At 64.1% G+C, this 19,074-nt stretch overlaps 1 protein-coding gene across 1 annotated transcript in view; it reads left to right on the forward strand.

Moving 5' to 3' along the window:
• SLIT1 (slit guidance ligand 1) overlaps positions 1-18,527 on the forward strand; it is a 64,722-nt gene extending 46,195 nt beyond the window's left edge. The window contains exons 6-37 of the mRNA XM_075155469.1: positions 70-141; positions 566-637; positions 940-1,103; positions 1,486-1,633; positions 2,144-2,215; positions 2,472-2,543; positions 2,653-2,724; positions 2,846-2,989; positions 3,099-3,262; positions 3,375-3,398; positions 3,873-4,017; positions 4,157-4,231; positions 4,430-4,573; positions 4,860-5,003; positions 5,124-5,290; positions 6,384-6,516; positions 7,562-7,630; positions 8,024-8,095; positions 8,282-8,353; positions 8,655-8,726; positions 10,312-10,475; positions 10,812-10,936; positions 11,153-11,250; positions 12,043-12,182; positions 12,583-12,676; positions 12,856-12,993; positions 14,142-14,379; positions 14,469-14,599; positions 14,691-14,845; positions 14,910-15,198; positions 15,849-16,060; positions 16,137-18,527. Coding sequence (XP_075011570.1) covers positions 70-141; positions 566-637; positions 940-1,103; positions 1,486-1,633; positions 2,144-2,215; positions 2,472-2,543; positions 2,653-2,724; positions 2,846-2,989; positions 3,099-3,262; positions 3,375-3,398; positions 3,873-4,017; positions 4,157-4,231; positions 4,430-4,573; positions 4,860-5,003; positions 5,124-5,290; positions 6,384-6,516; positions 7,562-7,630; positions 8,024-8,095; positions 8,282-8,353; positions 8,655-8,726; positions 10,312-10,475; positions 10,812-10,936; positions 11,153-11,250; positions 12,043-12,182; positions 12,583-12,676; positions 12,856-12,993; positions 14,142-14,379; positions 14,469-14,599; positions 14,691-14,845; positions 14,910-15,198; positions 15,849-16,060; positions 16,137-16,381 — 4,126 coding nt within the window. The 3' untranslated portion in view covers positions 16,382-18,527. The remainder of the gene's footprint in view (positions 1-69; positions 142-565; positions 638-939; positions 1,104-1,485; positions 1,634-2,143; positions 2,216-2,471; positions 2,544-2,652; positions 2,725-2,845; positions 2,990-3,098; positions 3,263-3,374; positions 3,399-3,872; positions 4,018-4,156; positions 4,232-4,429; positions 4,574-4,859; positions 5,004-5,123; positions 5,291-6,383; positions 6,517-7,561; positions 7,631-8,023; positions 8,096-8,281; positions 8,354-8,654; positions 8,727-10,311; positions 10,476-10,811; positions 10,937-11,152; positions 11,251-12,042; positions 12,183-12,582; positions 12,677-12,855; positions 12,994-14,141; positions 14,380-14,468; positions 14,600-14,690; positions 14,846-14,909; positions 15,199-15,848; positions 16,061-16,136) is intronic.
• Positions 18,528-19,074: the final 547 nt, after the last annotated feature.

Here is a 19,074-nt window from a genome sequence, read left to right on the forward strand (position 1 = left end):
CATCAGGAGCTGCTGGTCACTCTCTGCCTGGGCTGTCCCAGCAACGCTCCCTCCGTCTTTCTCCCATAGGCAACTGGACAAGAACCAGATCAGCTGCATCGAGGATGGGGCTTTCCGTGCCCTGCGGGGGCTAGAGGTCCTGTAAGTGGCCAGGGGCCGGCTGGAGCCTCCAGCCCACAAGCCCCATGCGGGGTGAGGGTGTCCCTTGGTGCTCCCTGCTCACCAAGGCACTGCATGGACATCCCCAGGGTGCCATCTCTCCTGGCCCCGAGGAGGGGCTGAGCAGGGGTCTGGTACCGCTGCTGTGGAGTTGTGCTCCAGGGCCTGATCCTGCCCCAGGGGGTCCACCTGCCTGCAGCTGGCTGTGGAGGGGAGAAGCCTGGAAATGGCAGCAAGCCCTGCCGGGGGTTTGGGCTGACCCCATCCCTCGCCTCTCTGTCCATCCACCCTGTGCTGGGGGGTGGGTGGGTGCTGTTGCTTCCAGGGGTTTGGTGCCACCTGGACCCTCTCACGTTCCCATTTACGGCCTGGCTGCCCTGACCTGCCCCCCTCTGCCTTCCCGCAGGACCCTGAATAACAACAATATCACTTCCATTCCTGTGTCCAGCTTCAACCACATGCCCAAGCTGCGGACGTTGTGAGTGCCGGGGCTGTGGGGGTGGGAGAGACCCCCTGGGCTAGAGCGGGATGTCCCCAGCTCTGCTGCCGGTGCCGGCAGCTCAGCAGTGCCGGGACAGCACCGTGGGGAGGGGATGGAGGAGACACCCCTGCAGTGCGTCCCCGAGCACTGCCAAGCAAGGTGCAAATGCTCTCAGGCTCCTCCCTGTCCCCCTCTGTATGCCCCTGACCTTTGGGGTGAGCCACGTGGGAGCAGCCGGAGAGCAGGGGGTGGTGGGCAGGAGCTGTCTCGTGGCCGCTGACCGCCCTGTCCGCCCGCAGCCGCCTGCACTCCAACCACCTCTTCTGTGACTGCCACCTGGCCTGGCTCTCGCAGTGGCTGCGCCAGCGCCCCACCATCGGGCTCTTCACCCAGTGTGCCGCTCCGGCCCAGCTCCGCGGCCTCAACGTGGCCGAGATCCAGAAGAACGAGTTCAGCTGCTCCGGTGAGCGGACAGGGGAGGCAGTGGGTGCCAGGGCAGGAACACAGTTTGGGGGGACAAAGCCCGTCCCGTTGATGCACCCCACCTCTGCTCCCTGCCGTGTGCCCCATGGGCTCGGCTCAGGCCAGCACTGACCCTGGTGCAGGGACAACATGGGGACAATGCCACCCTATCAGTGTGACAAAGGGTGCATCAGTGTCTGCCCTTGGAGCTGCGTGCCTTTTGCATGGTGTTGGGGTGCACCAGGACCTTGTGCACCCACTCAAGGGTGCCATGAGCTGTCCCAGCACACCAAGCTGTCACCAGGGTCCCTTCCTCGGGGTGCTGCCATCCACCCACCTGGCCCAGCTCTTTGCGACTCCCATGCTGGCTGCTTCCCTGGCAGGACAAACGGACCCGGCACGTGCCCAGCTCTGCAGCTTGTCCTCTGGCTCCTGCCCAGCCATGTGCACTTGCAGCAACGGCATTGTGGACTGTCGGGGCAAGGGGCTGACGGCCATCCCTGCCAACCTGCCCGAGACCATGACGGAGATGTGAGTATGGCCCCACACCGACACTGCCGGGCTCTGGGTGGCTCGAGGCAGCGGGGACACGGGGGCAAGCCCTACGGCTCAGCCACCCCACGGGGCAGCAGGCCTTCCTTGCCCTTCTCCCATGCTGCCCAGATTTAGCCCTGGATTTAGCTGCATTTAAAATGTAAATAAAGAAATAATCTCCTTAGGGGGATCCAATTATAGTGCAAAGCCCCTGCTGGGACGGCGCACAAAGCACATGGGAGGCAGCAGGTGCCCCCAGACCCAGGGTGCTGGGGGGGAGGAGGTGCTCCCCCCACCCCAGCCAGCACGGTCCCCCCACCCATAGTACCCCTCCCTGAGGGAGAAAGCCCCGACCACAGGCTGCAAGTTGTCCCTGGGTTGAATGGTGCCACTCCGGTGGGGTAACTTGCTGCAAGCCTGAGGGTCTTGCAGCCCCCCCACCCTGTCAATGGGGTGCTGGGGCTCGGCCAGCCCTACAGCCCTCATCTCTCCCCCTTCTCTTTGCAGACGCCTGGAGCTCAACGGCATCAAGTCCATCCCCCCAGGCGCCTTCTCCCCCTACAAGAAGCTGCGGAGGATGTAAGTGTGCAGCCTCTCCCAGCTCACTGGGAAACCCAGCACCCTTCGCCCCGCTGTCTGCTGCCGTGAGCCCGCAGCCCCTCACTCCGATGGGCATGGGGCACTTGCCGTGACATGAGTGCCCCACATGGCAGCACTGGGATACCCCCAGCTCTGTATATAGGGTGCTGAGGGTGGTCCTCTGGACCCAGCAGGAGAATGGGGGCATGGGGCAAGAGAAGAGGGGTCCAGGCCACCTTCTCCCTTTGGGTTTCAGAGACCTGAGCAACAACCAGATCTCAGAGATCGCCCCCGACGCCTTCCAGGGCCTGCGCTCACTGAACTCCCTGTAAGTGCCCGCACCGGGGTGTGTGGGGTGAGGTGGGGCGATGCTGTGCCCGCTGAACCGTGCCCCACACCGCTCCCCCATCCCTCTCACACCAGCCTTCCTCTCCCAGGGTGCTGTACGGCAACAAGATCACAGACCTCCCCAAGGGCGTTTTCGGGGGACTTTTCACCCTGCAGCTGCTGTAAGGCACTGGTGGCTGGGTGGGATGCTCTGTGGGGACACCGGGAAGCGGGGCTGACGTCCCCAATGCCCGTGGTGCAGTGAAGGCGATCCCCAGCCTCACCTCCCTCCCTCCCTGCCAGGCTCCTCAATGCCAACAAGATCAACTGCGTGCGGGCAGACGCCTTCCAGGACCTGCAGAACCTCTCGCTGCTCTCGCTCTACGACAACAAGATCCAGAGCCTGGCCAAGGGCACCTTCATCTCCCTGCGGGCCATCCAGACCCTGTGAGTGCCTGCGCCAGCTCCGATGCCTGGGCGGGCGGGCACCTGGGGGGAAGCATCTCAGCGGGTAGCCGGGGCTGGAGCTGCCGGTCACCCGCTGTCCCCGGCCTAGGCACCTGGCCCAGAACCCCTTTGTCTGCGACTGCAACCTGAAGTGGCTGGCAGACTTCCTCCGCGCCAACCCCATCGAGACCAGCGGTGCCCGCTGCGCCAGCCCCCGGCGCCTGGCCAACAAGCGCATCGGCCAGATCAAGAGCAAGAAGTTTCGCTGCTCGGGTGAGAGCTGTCCCCGTCCCCGCCACAGGTGCCCTGCGGCACAGCTGTCCTCAGCCCTGCCCCAGCCTGGTGTCCATGTGCTTAGGGTGCTGATGTGCTTTTGTCTCCGCAGCCAAAGAGCAGTATTTCATCCCAGGTAAGAGGAAGAGCCATACGCATGTGTGCGTGGGTGCGTGCGCGGTGCCTTTCTGGCCAGGCTGCCTGCGGGTGTGGTGGTGCCAGACCCCGGCAGGACCACGCTGCATTTCCCATCATTTCTGGTTGCTGAGTTCCCAGGTGCTGCAGTAACAAAAGCGCTGGGTACCGGGATGTGTTGCAGCATCTCCCATCGTGCCGTCATCCGGATGGGCACAGAGGCGTCCCTGGGGTCCAGCTCTGGTTGTAGGAGGGGAGAGGGTGGAGGGCAGCGCAGTGCCCCGTGTACCAAGGATAAATATCCCTGCAGATAAGCTGCTTTGGGTACCCAGAGGGGTAATGCGGCTGGGATGAGGGTAGGTGAGGAAGAGACCGAGACCAGCTAGGGGTGTGGGAGGATCAGAGGAGGGGAGGGCAGGCACAGCCCCCCGTACCTCTGCCTGTGGGACCCCACGCTGCCCTCGCCGGCATGCAGGGACGGAGGATTACCAGCTGAACAGCGAGTGCAACAGCGACGTGATCTGCCCCCCAAAGTGCCGCTGTGAATCCAGCGTGGTTGAGTGCTCCAACCTGAAGCTCACCAAGATCCCGGAGCGCATCCCACAGTCCACGGCCGAGCTGTAAGAGCCTCCTCCCTCCCACCCCGCTTTCCCTCCTGCAACTGGAGCATTGCTGGTGCCGGTGTTTGGCTCAGGGTTTGGTTTGTGCCAGGCCCTTTGCAGCCATCTCCTGAGCTCTTTTCCCTGCCACCCACCCCAGGCGCCTGAACAACAACGAAATCTCCGTCCTGGAGGCCACCGGCATCTTCAAGAAACTCCCACATCTGAAGAAAATGTGAGATTTGGGCAGGCACAGCACCATTGGGTTGTGTTGCCAGGGCAGCCTGGGGCATGAAATGGGGGGCACGTCCCGACCCAAGAGTCCCCCAAGGGTCTGGGCATCACGTGGTGCTTGGTGGGACCTGGGGGAGGCAGGTTCAGGATGAGGACGGGGCAGAGCCCCCCGTCCCAGCCTGCTTTCCCCTCTCTGCAGCAACCTCAGCAACAACAAGGTGTCGGAGATTGAGGATGGGGCGTTCGAGGGGGCATCTTCTGTCAGTGAGCTGCACCTCACCGTCAACCAGCTGGAGTCGGTGCGGAGCGGCATGTTCAGGGGCCTGGACGGGCTGAGGACCCTGTGAGTCCCCCTTTCACCGTGGGCACAGGGATGGGGACGTCCCTGCTCCTTGCTCCCTTGCCCTGCCCACGCTGCCGGGCTGGTGCTGCCCGCATCACTGCGAGGCCAGCTCAGGAGCACCTTACCCATCCTCTGGCCGTATCCAGGTTTTTGCTGCTCAGGGACTGGCCCAGGCTCGTCCTGCTCCCTGGCAGCGAGGTGGGCACAGCCTGGGCACTGCCGAGGTGGGTTTCCCCCGTGGCACCCGCCCGGTTCGTTAGGTGCCCTCATCCCCTTCCCTCCGCAGGATGCTGAGGAACAACCGGATCAGCTGCATCCACAACGACAGCTTCACGGGGCTGCGCAACGTCCGCCTGCTCTCCCTGTATGACAACCAGATCAGCACCATTGCGCCGGGCGCCTTCGACACGCTGCAGTCCCTCTCCACGCTGTACGTCTCGGGCCCCGGGAGGATGCTCCCAGGCTGTCCCCATTGTAGCAGGGGGCTGCAGCGGGTCCCCTTGCCTGGCGGCTGCTCAGGTGATGCCCTCGCGCTCCCTCCCGTGTGCAGGAACCTGCTCGCCAACCCCTTCAACTGCAACTGCCAGCTGGCCTGGCTGGGGGACTGGCTGCGCAAGAGGAAGATCGTGACGGGGAACCCGCGGTGCCAAAACCCCGACTTCCTCCGGCAGATCCCGCTCCAGGACGTGGCTTTCCCCGACTTCAGGTGTGAGGAAGGTAACTCACGGGCCCCGCGGCGCTGGGGGAGAGGGGGGACCGGGCTGCTCCTCCCGGGCTGGCACCACACTCCCCGTCCCAGCACCGTCCCTGCTCCCGGGATGTCCGGCAGTGCCCCGTGGCAAGCTGGTAGCTTGAGGGGTCCCTCAGCCCGTTAACACCCTCCCCTAATGATGCACGCGTTTCCCTCCCTGGTGCCCAGCCCTTAGGGCTGCACTCAAATACCCATGGGCTGCTCTGAAGCCAGAGAGGAGTTTGCACCCCCTGAACCACGTGGCCCTTGCCCGTAGGCAGGTCCGTGCTGGCAAATGCTGTGCTCTGGGTGCTGGCAGGAGCAGATGCGTAGGCGAAGTCCAGCGGGATTCATCCTGCTCCTTCCTCTCCCAGCCGTGCACACATGCCGGAGCCGGGCAGACAGAGCAGGCGGAGAGGGTGCATGTCGACAGAAAAGCCTTTTCTAATTTATTTTTTAAATTTAGAACAGCTTTTTGAGCCCTCTGGAAAATATTTACAAACAAATCATCATTTCTTCTGCTTTCCCTCCTCCACCACGTCAAAGACTGAGTGGTTGCATCCTGCGCCTTTCCTAGTGGTGTGAGATAACATACGGTTGTCCTGGGGATGCCTCTCCCGCAGGAGCCCAGCGCCGCCGCGGGGAAGGGGGAGCAATGCCAGCAACTCCGGCTGCTCGGTGCAGGCACCTCTCCCTCTAGCCTGCGTCTGGGAGATGGTGAAGGTTATTTCATGAGGATTTGTAGGGCCTTCCTCTGTGCCCTCCTCTCTGCTGTTTCTGAGATTGCATTTTTGCCTGAAAATGGTGAAAATCAGAACAGCTTTGAGCTGGCTGGTTGCATCCATCCTGGTGGGGCAGGTGGTTTCTGGGCGCAGGAGCGATTCCTGTGCCACTGCCTCTCAGCCGGGCTGGGGCTATTCCCCGCAAGGAGGCTGCCTGCAGCACCCTGCTTTGGGGGCAAGGGGAGATGGGGCACGGCAGGGGAGCAGTCCTAGGCAGGCACAAGGCACCAAGTCCAGCCTCACGCGGTGCCCGAAGGCTGGGCCCCGGTGACTTTGCGGCTCTCTGTGCCCGGTGCAGGTCAGGAGGAGACCAGCTGCATCCCCCGGCCCCAGTGCCCACAGGAGTGCACCTGCCTCGACACCGTCGTCCGCTGCAGCAACAAGCACCTCAAGGCCCTGCCCAAGGGGATCCCCAAGAACGTCACGGAGCTGTGAGTGGTGGGCGAGTGCCCAGGCTCTCCCCCCGACCTTCAGTGACTTTGTGGCTCTGGGTGGGGGGGGTCTCTGCTGTGGGGTTGTAGGTGTTGGGGCAGAGATGCTCCCTCCCACATCCCCATCCTGGCCCAGTAGTGGGAGCAGGACCCCCACCCAGCCAAGGAACCCTGTCCAGCCCCAACCCCAGTGAGGGGCTCAGCCTCTCTGCTGACTCAGGGCTACCAAAGGTGATGTGCAAGAGGTGTTGTCACAGCAGCCAGGTCCCTGCTATTTGGCCCTTGGGAGGGGGCAGCGTGGGACAGCCACCCCCTGCAGCCGTGAAGCCCAGGGCTCTGCGGTCCCCAGCAGCCTGCCATCAGCGACAGGGATGGGGCCACCCTGCCTCTGCCAGCTCCCCGGTCCCTCTCTGCCGTCACCTCTCCCTGTGATGCTCTTGGCAACACCAGCTCCAAACACACAGGGATGCGGTTTGCCTGGGGCCAGCCACCCATCAGCGTGGGTGTCAGGGAGATACCCAGGCAGCCGTGCCAGGTCTGGGTGTGCAGGGATCGTGATGCTCATTGCACCTGGGCTCTGTACCCATCTAGGATGCAGCAAGTCCTGCGTATGGGGGGTGTAGGCGCTGGTTGTGCACATGCATATGTATACCACCCCCTCACACCCTGGCGCTGTCTCGCACATCCCTTCTCCGTCCCCATCCTCCGCTCTCTCTCACACATGCCTTGGGAACAGTTTCGGCCGCCCACGCTCACATCGGATGTGTAAATGCAGCACATGGCTGGCTGTGCTTGCACACGCAGGCTGCTGGGAGGCTGCCCCCGGGGACCCGCGTGCAGACGCTAATGTGCTCGCACGCCATCTCCACCGCCAGCCCAGGGGTACCCCGAGAGCCCCGCGGGGCTGCCAAGGTGGGAGGTGGCGCTGGAGATGCTCCTCGCAGCCCTAAGTCCCTAGGGGTATCTGCACAGGAGAAACGGGAGGGTGGAGAGAAGGACCTCCTGCTTCTTCACCACTCCGAGGTGCTTTTGTTCTCTTCTGCAGCTACCTGGATGGAAACCAGTTCACTCAGGTTCCGGGGCAGCTCTCCACCTTCAAGTACCTGCAGCTTGTGTAAGTAGCCAGGAGCAGGAGCCCAGGCAGCCAGTCCCACTGCTGGGACCTGTGGGCGAGGACAGGGGCTGTCCCTATGGTGCGTGATCCTGAGGAGGGGCCTGGCGGTGTGCAGGGACCCCCAACAGCCCTCTGTGTCCCCCCTCTGCCCTGGGACACAGCTGGCTGGCAGCGATGCTCAGCCCCTGGGTGCTCACAGCCTCTGCTGGGGCTGGGCATGGGGCAGAGGGGTGACAGCAGCATTGCTGCCAGCACCCTGTGTGACAGCCCTGCTGCTCCCTTGGAGGCCGTGCCGTGCTGCTGTTTGCACCCCATTGCAGCTGAGCAGGTGGGGGAGCAGTGAGGGGGGACGGGACCCAGCTGGCTCCAACCCCTGGGGCTTCTGTTTTCCAGCGATCTGAGCAACAACAAGATCAGCTCCCTGGGCAACTCCTCCTTCACCAACATGAGCCAGCTCACCACCCTGTAAGTGCGGTCCCTGCGGTGTTGTTCCTAGGGGACCCTGAAGATGGGGGTTGCTGGGGACACCAGGGTCTCCCCCCTCCGCCTGGGTGAAGCCATGGTTTGAGCTGGAGCTGACATGTGGGGTGGCTGGGGGGAGCATGCAGTGATGCCCACGGTGCTGCGTTACCTCCTCCTTCCCTTCCGCAGGATCCTCAGCTACAACTCCCTGCAGTGCATCCCTCCGCTGGCCTTCGAGGGCCTCCGCTCCCTCCGGCTGCTGTAAGTACCTGCCCATAGCCCTGCTCACAGCCCCGCTCAGCTCCTTTGCTGCTGGCCCTGTCCCCATGTCCCCTGTGCCCGCTTGGAGGTGGGTGTAGGCAGGCGGGCAGGGTACAGGCTGCAGGAGGAGCAAGGGGAGATGCATCAGCCTCTCGGAGCAGATGCTGGATTTGCAACAGTGACAGTGTGGTGGGGTCCGGCTCTGCCACCCACGCCTGGACCTGTGGGGTGGGGGCAGCCCCACAGTCCTTGCTGCCCACCCTGGAGCCGCGGGGATCGTAGGACCCTCTGTTCTCTGCAGGTCTCTCCACGGCAATGACATCTCCAGCCTCCCTGAGGGAATCTTCGCAGATGTCACCTCCCTGTCCCACCTGTGAGTATCTCCCGCTCCACAGGGTGCAGGGCTGGACGCAGGCTCAGGAGACCTTTAAAAACCACGGGGCTGAGCCCAGCTTCTCTGGGGGCTGAGCCCAGCTTCTCTGGGGGCTGAGCCCAGCTTCTCTGGGGGCTGAGCTGCCTCCTCTCCTCTTCTCTGGGCTGGTACTTGGGACAGCATTTGTGGGGCAGTGCTGTGCGGTGCCTGCCCTCCTCACGCTCAGCCCCCAGGTCTGGGTGTGCAGCTGAGCCTCCCAGTGCTGCTGGGATGGCCCTATGGTCCTTGCTGGAGGTCCCCAGGGTCCCCTAACACGCAGGTCAAGCCATGCAAGGTGCTGGCATGGCTGTGGGTTGGGGGGGGCTGCTCTGACCCATGCCAGCGTGTTGTTAGCCTCCTGCCCGGGTGCTTCCCTGCAGCAGCCCCCCAAATCTGTCATCGAACATCCTCCTGCCTGTGGCAGTGTTTCAGCCCCTCTTTGGGGAGCCTGTACCCCAGGAGAGCACAGTTCTATACCCACCACCTGGGGCAGGGGTTCAGCTTTGCTCATGGTGACTTTTCGGTCCCTTCCCTGTCCCTGCTAAACCATTCCCACCCACCTGCCAGTGGCCAGTCCTGCTCCTGGCATACTGGGGGTCTCAGGCTGTTCCTTCAGCCTGTGGAGAGCATCTTGATTTCCAATCCTGGCCTCCCTGTGTTTTTTGGGAGCAGCAGCGCTGCTTGGTCTGGTCTTCCCTGGCTCTTCACCGATTTCCCATGCTGAAGCACAGCGCTGCCTTTGCCAGCCGGTGCTGCCGGTTCCCGCAGGGCTGAACTGTTGTCACCAGCCGGCGCTGTCGGTGCTGTAGGATCAGGTTTGTCAGCCCCAGCGGATCTGCTGTCCCTACCGCCTGCCTTCTGGGCTGCCGTCTCCTTCCTTTGTCACAGGTGTTGGTCGCACCGGCCCTCCATCACCGCTGACCTTTGCAGTGAAGGAGCCTCCCACGTCATCTGCTGCTCCCTGCCCTACTCTGCTGTGGAGCAGAGCAACCCTCACTCCTCCTCCTCCTCTCTCAGAGCAATTCCTTGCTCTCCTCCGATGCTGTCCCCACGAGCTCCGACCGTGACCCACTGCTTGTCCCCAGCAGCCCGCTCCCGTGTCCCTGCCCCGCAGGCTTGTGCGGCAGAGCCCAGGCTGGTCCTGCAGCTCCAGTGCAAGCGTCCTGTTGTTTCTGCACAGCCTCAAGATGCTTTGCCCGGTTTGTGCTGGGCCCAGGCAGCTTTGCCTGAGTGCTGGAGAGGGATCCCCGAGGATTTCTGTGTGGGCAGCCAGAGGAGAGCCCCAGCACGGAGCCATGGGGCACTGTGTGGGCTGTGGGGGTGGCAGGAGGGTCACCTACCTGGGCAGCAGTGCGGGGCTGAGCGTGCGCCCCAGTCCTCCCACTGCGGGCAGTATCTCTGGTTGGTCTGGAAATGGAGGAGCACTGGGTCTCCCCATCACGTGGCAGCCCAGCCAAGCGACCAAGTCCTGTCCCGTCCCAAGGTCTCTGAGCCCAGTTCCTTGCCGAGGGCAGTGGGTGCAGTTTTGCTCTTCCTCCCCCTGCAGAGCCATTGGGGCCAACCCCCTGTACTGCAGCTGCAACCTGCGCTGGCTCTCCAGCTGGGTCAAGACGGGGTACAAGGAGCCAGGCATCGCCCGCTGCGCTGGGCCCCCTGACATGGAAGGCAAGCTGCTGCTCACCACCCCTGCCAAGAAGTTCGAGTGCCAAGGTGAGAGGTGCCCGCGTCATCCGTCTGTCCATCCATGCCATCCGCAGGCAGGACAGCAGGCGTCACGGGGAGACGGGCTGCCTCTGCCCCGCGCCCGGCAGAGTGATGCTCTGTGAGTCTGGGAGACTCCAGCATTTCATCTGTTGATCTGCCTGGTGGAGGAGGAGGGGGACCAGGATGCTTCTGTCCCCTGACCTGACTGGTGGCACGTCTCTGGTGACCGAGCAAGCACGTGGCTGTCCCATTGCTGGGACTCTGCCCGCCACGTGGGTGCCCACAGACACCTCCCCATCACTCCCCGCACTGACGGTCATCTCCATGTCTCCCATCCCGCAGGCCCGCCTGCCCTAAGCGTCCAGGCCAAGTGCAACCCCTGCATCTCCAGCCCCTGCCGTAACCAGGGCACCTGCCACAATGACCCCCTCGGCTTTTACCGCTGCGCCTGTCCCAGCGGCTACAAGGTATGCTGGTCACGGGGGTCCCAGCGCAGGGGGACATGTCCCTGCAGAGGGAAAGAGGGCAGCGTGGGGGCTCTGCTGTGCCCCCAGGGCTCACTGCCTGCAGGACCGTTCCCCTTCTCTGCACACGGCAGTGCCCTGCCGAGTGGGATGGGGCAGGGAGAGCTGGGCACGGTGCTGTGGCACCCTCCTCGCTCCCACCTCTCTCTCCTTTCCCAGGGCAGGGACTGCGAGGTGGCACTCGGCGGCTGCTCCTCCAACCCCTGCGCCAATGGGGGGACCTGCCAGCCTCAGGAGGGGGAAGGAGCCGGGTTCAGGTGAGTGCTGGACAAGGACCCACAAAAGATGGGTGTTTGGGCAGCGGCATGGAGCTCCGACATCCCACGGAGATAAAGTCTGATGCTTCCTTCCCCTCCTGCGTACTCCCTTGGGCTTATAGCTGGGATATTGCACTCACGCAGCAGCTCCAGCCCATGCTGCCTTCCTCTGCAGCCCTGCCTGTGCCTCCTGCCAGCACAGCACCAGCAGGGCTTGAGCGCTGGTGCCGCTTCCCCGTGCCCCCCAGCCCTTGCAGGCTCCTGGACTGAGGGCATGGAGGGGGAGAGGGCGTCCCGCCACCACGGGAGGTATGGGGAGGCAAAGGGCAGCGGGATTTGGGGCTGGGGTCCGGCTGCTACAGCAGGGCTGACTGTGGGATGGGGCAGGATGCGGCCCTGGGGTCGCTGCTGCTCCCTGCAGAGCTGCTGTGCCCCTGCGCAACCCTCGCTACCCCGAACGCTTCAGGCCATTCCAGGAACTGGGGTGCAATTAGCGGCTGAAAATAGATGGCAGGCCGGGGGCGAGGAGGTGAGCTGCGCAGCCGCCCGGCCCCCCCGCGCTGAGTGGCCTCTCAGCCCGTTGTCGTGGCAACTCAGCATCCTCGCTGTGCGCTCCTGCTGCCACGCTCCCCTGCGCCCGGTGTTCGGCAGGGGGGCACTGAACCCGGCTCCCTGGAGCCTCTTGGCGTGCATGCGTGCTCCGCGGCCGAGATCCAGTGCTGGTGTTTCTGGGGGAACACCCCAAAACACTCTGTTTCCTGCCCCCTGATGCTGCCCCGTGCCCCATGGCAGGTGCCTGTGCCCGGTGGGCTTGGAGGGCCCGAGCTGCCGCACCGCCAGTGACCCCTGCAAGGAGCACAGCTGCGAGAATGGGGGCTCCTGCGTGCCCAGTGCCACCAACTACACCTGCCTGTGCCCTGCTCGCTACACAGGTACCCGGCATAAGGGCTGGCTGGCCCCAAACCTCACGGGCCTGGCAGGGGGATGTGCCCAGTGCTTCTCCCTTCCCACCAACAAGGGCTAATAGCTCCTCTGCCTGCTGTCCCAGTGCCCATCACCATGGTCTCTGGGCTCCTCTGGGCCCAAGCCCAGCCACCTCAAATTTGGGTATGCCCTGCTGAGCCCCCATACCCTGGGATGCCCTGGCTGGGGCGAGAGCTGCCTCCGGCAGAGCAGAGCCCTGCACCCGTGGCGGTGCGAGCTGCGGGCTCGGCAGCTCCTTGCCTTGAGCTGAGCCCCCCGTGGGCTCCCCCTGCCCTGTGGGGTCTGGGGCTGCCCCTCCAGTCCTGGAGCTGCTGGGCACCCCGTGACACCCCCTCTTCTGCCCGGCAGGGGATTTCTGTGAGCAGCCGCCAGATTTCTGCTCAGCCGAGCTCAGCCCGTGCCAGCACGGCTCCACCTGTGTTTCCACCAGCCAGGGACCCAGGTGAGCCCCCCCTCCCCAAACTGCTTTCTCCCAGGTGCCTGGCGGGGGAGATGAATTTTTGGGGGACTGCAGCTCGTGGGCTGGCGAGGGGACATGGGGAAGGGGATGCCAGGAGCAGCAGGAGCCCACTGGCACAGGGGGGAAGGAAGGGGCGGCCGTGAGCCCCCCGCCTGCCCCAGGTGCGAGTGCGCGCCCGGCTATGTGGGGAGCAACTGCAGCGAGGACTTCGACGACTGCCAGGACCACCGGTGCCAGAACAATGCCCGCTGCCTGGACGAGGTGAACGGCTACTCCTGCCTCTGCACCGAGGGCTACAGGTACTGCTGGGGAGACGGGGGGGCACTGGGGGATAACGGGGATGGTTACGTATCACTGCGCAGGAGGGACGGGTCCTGGCTACCATATCCATCCATCCATCCCAGTGCAAGAATCATAGAATCATAGAATAGTTTGGATCGGAAAGGACCTTTAAAGGTCATCTAGTCCAACCCTCCTGCGGTGGACAGGGACATCTTCAACTGGATCAGGTTGCTCAGAGCCCCGTCCAACCTGACCTTCAATGTTTCCAGGGATGGGGTATCTACCACCTCTGGGCAACCTGTTCCAGTGTTCCACCACCCTCATCATAAAAAATTTCTTCCTTATATCTAGTCTGAATCTACCCTCTTTTAGTTTAAAACCATTCCCCCTTGTCCTGTTGCAACAGGCCCTGCTAAAAAGTTTGTCCCCATCTTTCTTATAAGCCCCCTTTATGTACTCAAAGGCCGCAATAAGGTCTCCCCGAAGCCTTCTCTTCTCCGGGCTGAATAACCCCAACTCTCAGCCTTTTTTCATTGGAGAGGCATTCCCCCACCCCGATCATTTTCGTGGCCCTCCTCTGGACCTGCTCCAACAGGTCCACGTCTTTCCTGTGCTGAGGGCTCCAGAGCTGGATGCAGAACTGCAGGTGGGGTCTCACCAGAGCAGAGTAGAGGGGCAGGATCACCTCCCTCAACCTGCTGGCCACGCTTCTTGTGATGCAGCCCAGGATACAGTTGGCCTTCTGGGCTGTGAGCGCACATTGTCGGCTCATGTCCAGCTTTTCATCCACTAGTACCCCCAAGTCCTTCTCTGCAGGGCTGCTCTCAATCTCTTCATCCCCCAGCCTGTATTGACACCGGGGGTTGCCCCGACCCAGGTGCAGGACCTTGCAGTTGGCCTTGTTGAACCTTATGAGGTTCCTTCATGAAGAAGGAGCGGGGCTGGGGGTGTGGGTCCCCATGGATGGAGGCTGAAGGGAGCCAGCGTCCCTGGGCAGAGACCCTTGGGCAGGGCTCAGCATCCAGGCATCCCTCTGACGCCACTGGATGGAGAGCTTCCTCGAGGACCCCAAAATAGGGGGGTGCTGTCAGAGCCCCATGGGGCGGTGGGCAGGGGGTAGGGCGCTTTCCCAGCCCTGTGCCCAGCAGCACCCTTGGCCCCGCAGCGGCCAGCTCTGTGAGATGCCGCCCCACGCCGCCGGCCAGCCCGGCCTCTGCGAGCGAGCCGAGTGCCAGAATGGGGCCCCATGCGTGGAGCGGGGCGCCCGTGCCCTCTGCCAGTGCCTGCCCGGCTTCGGCGGCCCCAAATGCGAGAAGCTGCTGAGCGTCAACTTTGTGGACCGCGACACGTACCTGCAGTTCACCGACCTGCAGGACTGGCCCCGGGCCAACATCACCCTGCAGGTGAGGGCTGGGGGGGACGCGGGGACATCGGGGGGTGGCATTGGGGGTGCTGTCCCAGGGATGTCGGCTCCCACCTCTCACCCTGCCAGGTCTCCACGGCTGAAGGCAACGGCATCCTGCTGTACAATGGCGACAGCGACCACATGGCCGTGGAGCTGTACCAGGGCCACGTCAGGGTCAGCTACGACCCCGGCACCCACCCCAGCTCGGCCATCTACAGGTACCTGCCACCCCTTCCCTGCTCGCCGGGGACCACCACCCCCATTGCACAGGCCTGGGGGCGTCCCCGGTGACCCAGCCCTCCCTGCCAGCGCCGAGACCATCAATGATGGGCAGTTCCACACCGTGGAGCTGGTAACCTTCGACCAGATGGTGAACCTCTCCATCGACGGTGGCAGCCCCATGACCATGGACAACTCGGGCAAGCACTACACGCTGAACAGCGAGGCCCCCCTCTACGTGGGAGGTAGGAGAGGGGCTGGGGGGCGGTGGGGGGCAGCCAGGCATGTTGACAGCCCTGTTCTCCCCAGGGATGCCCGTGGACGTCAACTCGGCCGCCTTCCGCCTCTGGCAGCTCCTCAACGGCACCAGCTTCCACGGGTGCATCCGCAACCTCTACATCAACAACGAGCTGCAGGACTTCACCAAGACGCGGATGACGCCGGGGGTGGTGCCGGGCTGCGAGCCCTGCCGCAAGCTCTACTGCCTGCACGGCATCTGCCAGCCCGCCGGCGCCCAGGGCCCCGTCTGCCACTGCGAGCCCGGCTGGGACGGGCCCCACTGCGACCAGCCCCGCGGCGGCCCCTGCCAGGGGCACAAGTGAGTGCCCCCGCCCCATTGGCTGCCCCACAGCGATGGCTCTGCCCCATTGGCTGCCCCCCAGTGACCCGCCTGCCCTATTGGGTCTTTGGCCACTCCGCTTCGTTGGCTGTCCCACCACAACTGCCCCACCCCATTGGCTCATTGGCTGCCCCTTCCTCATTGCTGCCTTGTCATTGGCTGCCCTTCAATAGCCACCCCTCTCATCCCTGCCCTCTCCATTGGCTGTCCCTCCTCACTGCCTGCCCTGCCCACGCCTCCCATTGGCTGCCGGTCGCCCTCCCCTGGGACTGGGTCGTGCGCGTGGTGCCGTGCCGTGGCGGTGCCGTGCCGTGGCGGTGCCGTGCCGTGGCGGTGCCGTGCCGTGGCGGTGCCGTGCCGTGCCGCTAGCACTGAGTCGTGCCAGGGCTCTACTGTGCCGGTGGTGCCGTGCCAGAGCCACACCAGTGCTGTGGCAGTGCCGTGCCACAATGCCTGTGCCATACCAGTGCCGTGCCGTGGCAGTGCCGTGTCATTCCCTGTGCGATACTGTGCTGGTGCTAGTGCCATGCCGGTGCTGAGCCATGCCATGCTCTGTGCTGGTGGGCCATGCATGCTGGTGCCGTGCCGTCCCGTGCCAGCAGGTGCCTGACGGCGCCGGCTGCCCGCAGGTGCGTGCACGGGCTGTGCCTGCCCCTCGACGCCCTCTCCTACAGCTGCCAGTGCCGCGAGGGCTACCAGGGCGCCCTCTGCAACCAGCCCACCGAGCCACCCGACCCCTGCCGCCGCCAGCCCTGCGTCCACGGCCACTGCCGCCTTACCCCGGGCGGCCAGCCCGCCTGCGAGTGCCACAGCGGCTATGCTGGAGCCCTCTGCGACCAAGGTAGGCACCGGGGAAGTGGATGCCTGGCGGGGCAGCCCCACGCCGGGACGCCGGGCTGAGCATCCCTGTCCCGCAGAGCCGGAGTGCCACGGGGAGCCAGTGCGGGACTACCACCAGGTGCAGCGGGGCTACGCCATCTGCCAGACAACACGGCCGGTGGCCTGGGTGGAGTGCCGGGGGACCTGCGGCGGTCCCGGTGCCGGCTGCTGCACCGGACTGAGGCTCCGGCGCAGGAAATATGCCTTCGAGTGCAGCAATGGCGCGACCTTTGTGGAAGAGGTGGAGAAGCCCAGCAAGTGCGGCTGCAGCCAGTGCCTGTGAGCGGCCACCGGCCCCGGAGGGCCGGGGGGCCAGCAGGGAACTCCCCCTCGAGCCAAGGACCTCGCTTTGCCCTGCGGCCGCGGCACTGCCATCCAAGCGCTCCTGAACTGCAGCTGCATCGGAGCAGCCCGGCGGAGGGTAGAGCTGTTGCATCTAGAGGGTTGGGGGGAAAAAAAAGAAAAGAAAAAAAAAAAAAAACAAAACCCCACAAACAAAGCAAATGTGTAGATAGAGATTTTTTTAAGAACTGCAGCTACACAGATGTGTGGATACGGGGTGGGCGCTCTGCCCAGCTGCTCCCTGTCTGCTCCCTGCGGTGCTCTGCCTCCCCCCAGCGCAGCCCCCCAGCCCCGGAGGGCAGCACCTATGTCCCCCGTCTGTCCCCTCCCCAGCAGCCCTGTTCCTTCCATCCAGCTGGGTGAGCCAGGGGCTTTTCCATCACCTGAGGCTGGAGCAGAAGGGCCTGACATGGTAGACCCTCATGGGCTGTGGCAAGCTGGCAGAGGGCTGCGTGGTGCAGCCGGCATCCCATGGTCCCAGTGAGCCTGGAGCCCAGCTCCCCATCCTCTCCTCCGCCAGCCCCGGGCTCCCTGCTGAGGACTTGCCATCGCCCCGGTGGCAGCTGCAGCGAGCAGCTCCTTGGTGCTGTGGCTGGGGTGCTGGAGCCCAAAGTGCCCCAAATAATGTCACCAGCTCCATGGCCGTAGCCTGACCCGCTGGTGGCACCCCCGGGCTGTGCTTGCTGGCCGGGCTCTGGGGTGCACCCCACGGTGCCCAGAGATGGGACACAGCTCCAGCCCATTGCAGTGGCATTGGGGCCATGCTGGGTAGAGCAGGACCAGGGTGGTCCCAGGCACGCTGAGTGGGTCACGGGCAGCAGGGTGCAGATGTCTGTGAGGGTCCCAGCACCAGCCCTGCCCTGTGCCGCGGGGCCAGCACTGTGCCGTTAATGCAGAGGGGGCCCCAGATACCCCCGGCCGAGCCAGGCGGCTCTGCTCAGAGGTGGGAGCTGTGTGGGGCAGCACGGGAAGCCCTTTCCTCCAGGCTCAGCCCTAGAGGGGCTCTGCAGCTGGGCAGAGGTGCCCCATGTCCCACTGGCCCAGCCAGCCAGGGCAGGAAGCTGCTGGGACAGCCAGGGTGCGGGTTTGCCATGCCCATCACCGGGGCTTCAGTCTTGCAGGTGCCAGGGCCGGTTGAAGAGGCTGAAGATGCCCAAGCCTGTGAGCTAACACCGCTGCTAAGGCAGGTCCCACCAGCTCCTGGACGCAGGGGCACCGGTGCCCGGGCAGCCTCTCCAAAGCCCGCAGTGCCGGGGGATGTGCTGGGCTGGCATGGGAGCAGGGGCAGCGCTGCTGCCAGTGCAGCACGGGGCGCCTGTGCCGGGGTACCACGCGCACCCGACCTCCGCAGCAGCATTGCTTCTACGCCCATGGGGGCGAAGAACGGTGGGGGCCTGACCTGGGACACCGCACGCGGCTGGACACTGCATCACCACATCACCCGGGTGAACAAACCCATCCCAGCGCTGCAGCCCCGGGTCCCTCCATGGCACCGCTCCAGCACATCGGCTTCAGGTCTGCACCACCGCCTGCGGCCGGGCCCTGGGCATCTCCACTGGGTGCAGCCAGCTCCGTGGGCACCGTCACCATCCCTGCTCATCACCGGCATCCAGGACGTTCCCACCACCACAGGGACGTGTTTCTGCCACAAACGCCCTCTCCGCGGGAGCCCCCTCTGCCCCACAGAGGAGCCGGGACACGTCTCATTTTGCCCATGGCCCGGCCAGGGCTTGGTTGTGTTGTGTTTCTGTTCTTGCTGTAAGCTAACCGCTAAAGTATCTCTTTATACAGAATACTTACAGATTCTAATATATATTTGTATTTCATTTTGTTATAGTATTTTTATATGTTCGGGGTCAACAAATGATGTTTTCTTTTTGTTTACAGATGCTACTGGGCAGGAAAATGACGGTGGCTTTGTTTGGCCCGTGGGGTTTGTGTGTGTCACTGTTGAAGACGCTGGTTTGTACTAGGCTGGCGATGGAGGCGCTGAGCATCCTTCCGCTGGCAGAGGCTGTATTGTTTTAGGAGATGTTTGGTATTGTCTATGTTGTCTTCCATGTGAACATGACATTTATTCATCCAGAGGCTTGGCCTCTTCTTTCCTGGAGGGGCGAAGCGGGCAGCTGGTGCTCGGGAGCTGCTGGGCGCACGAGGAGGTGGCACAGGCTGGGGAGAGTTGGTCCTGCCACGGGTGATGATTTGCTACTCCTGGAGCAGCCCTGGCCACCTCTTCTGGCCGGAGCATCACCCACATGGTGCAGGGACATGCAGCCCCGGGCTGAGGGCTCATCGCTGGGGAGAGCCAGGGTTCAACGCCTTGCAAAAGGAGCCATCACTGCCTGGGTCGTGCGTGGGGCAGCGTGAGAAGCCGAAGGGCCCGGTGCCTGCTGCGGGGATGGAGGGGCTGCGGGGGAAACTGGGCACCTGTAACTCTTTGGGGAAGGGGAGAGGGGGCCTGGGCAGCAGTCCCTGGGAGCACCGAGGGGTTGCACCGTTCGTGCTACAAACACAAATCTGCCGCAGAAAGCGGCACCACCAGCTCGGATACCCGCGTGGGAGCACTCAAATCCCACCCGGGCATTTATACCCCGCCTCCAGAGAGGGGGGTCCCATCCGGAGGGTGCCAGGCTG

Source organism: Calonectris borealis, chromosome 7 (genome assembly GCF_964195595.1).
Source record: "Calonectris borealis chromosome 7, bCalBor7.hap1.2, whole genome shotgun sequence".
In the NCBI taxonomy this organism is placed as follows: domain Eukaryota; kingdom Metazoa; phylum Chordata; class Aves; order Procellariiformes; family Procellariidae; genus Calonectris; species Calonectris borealis.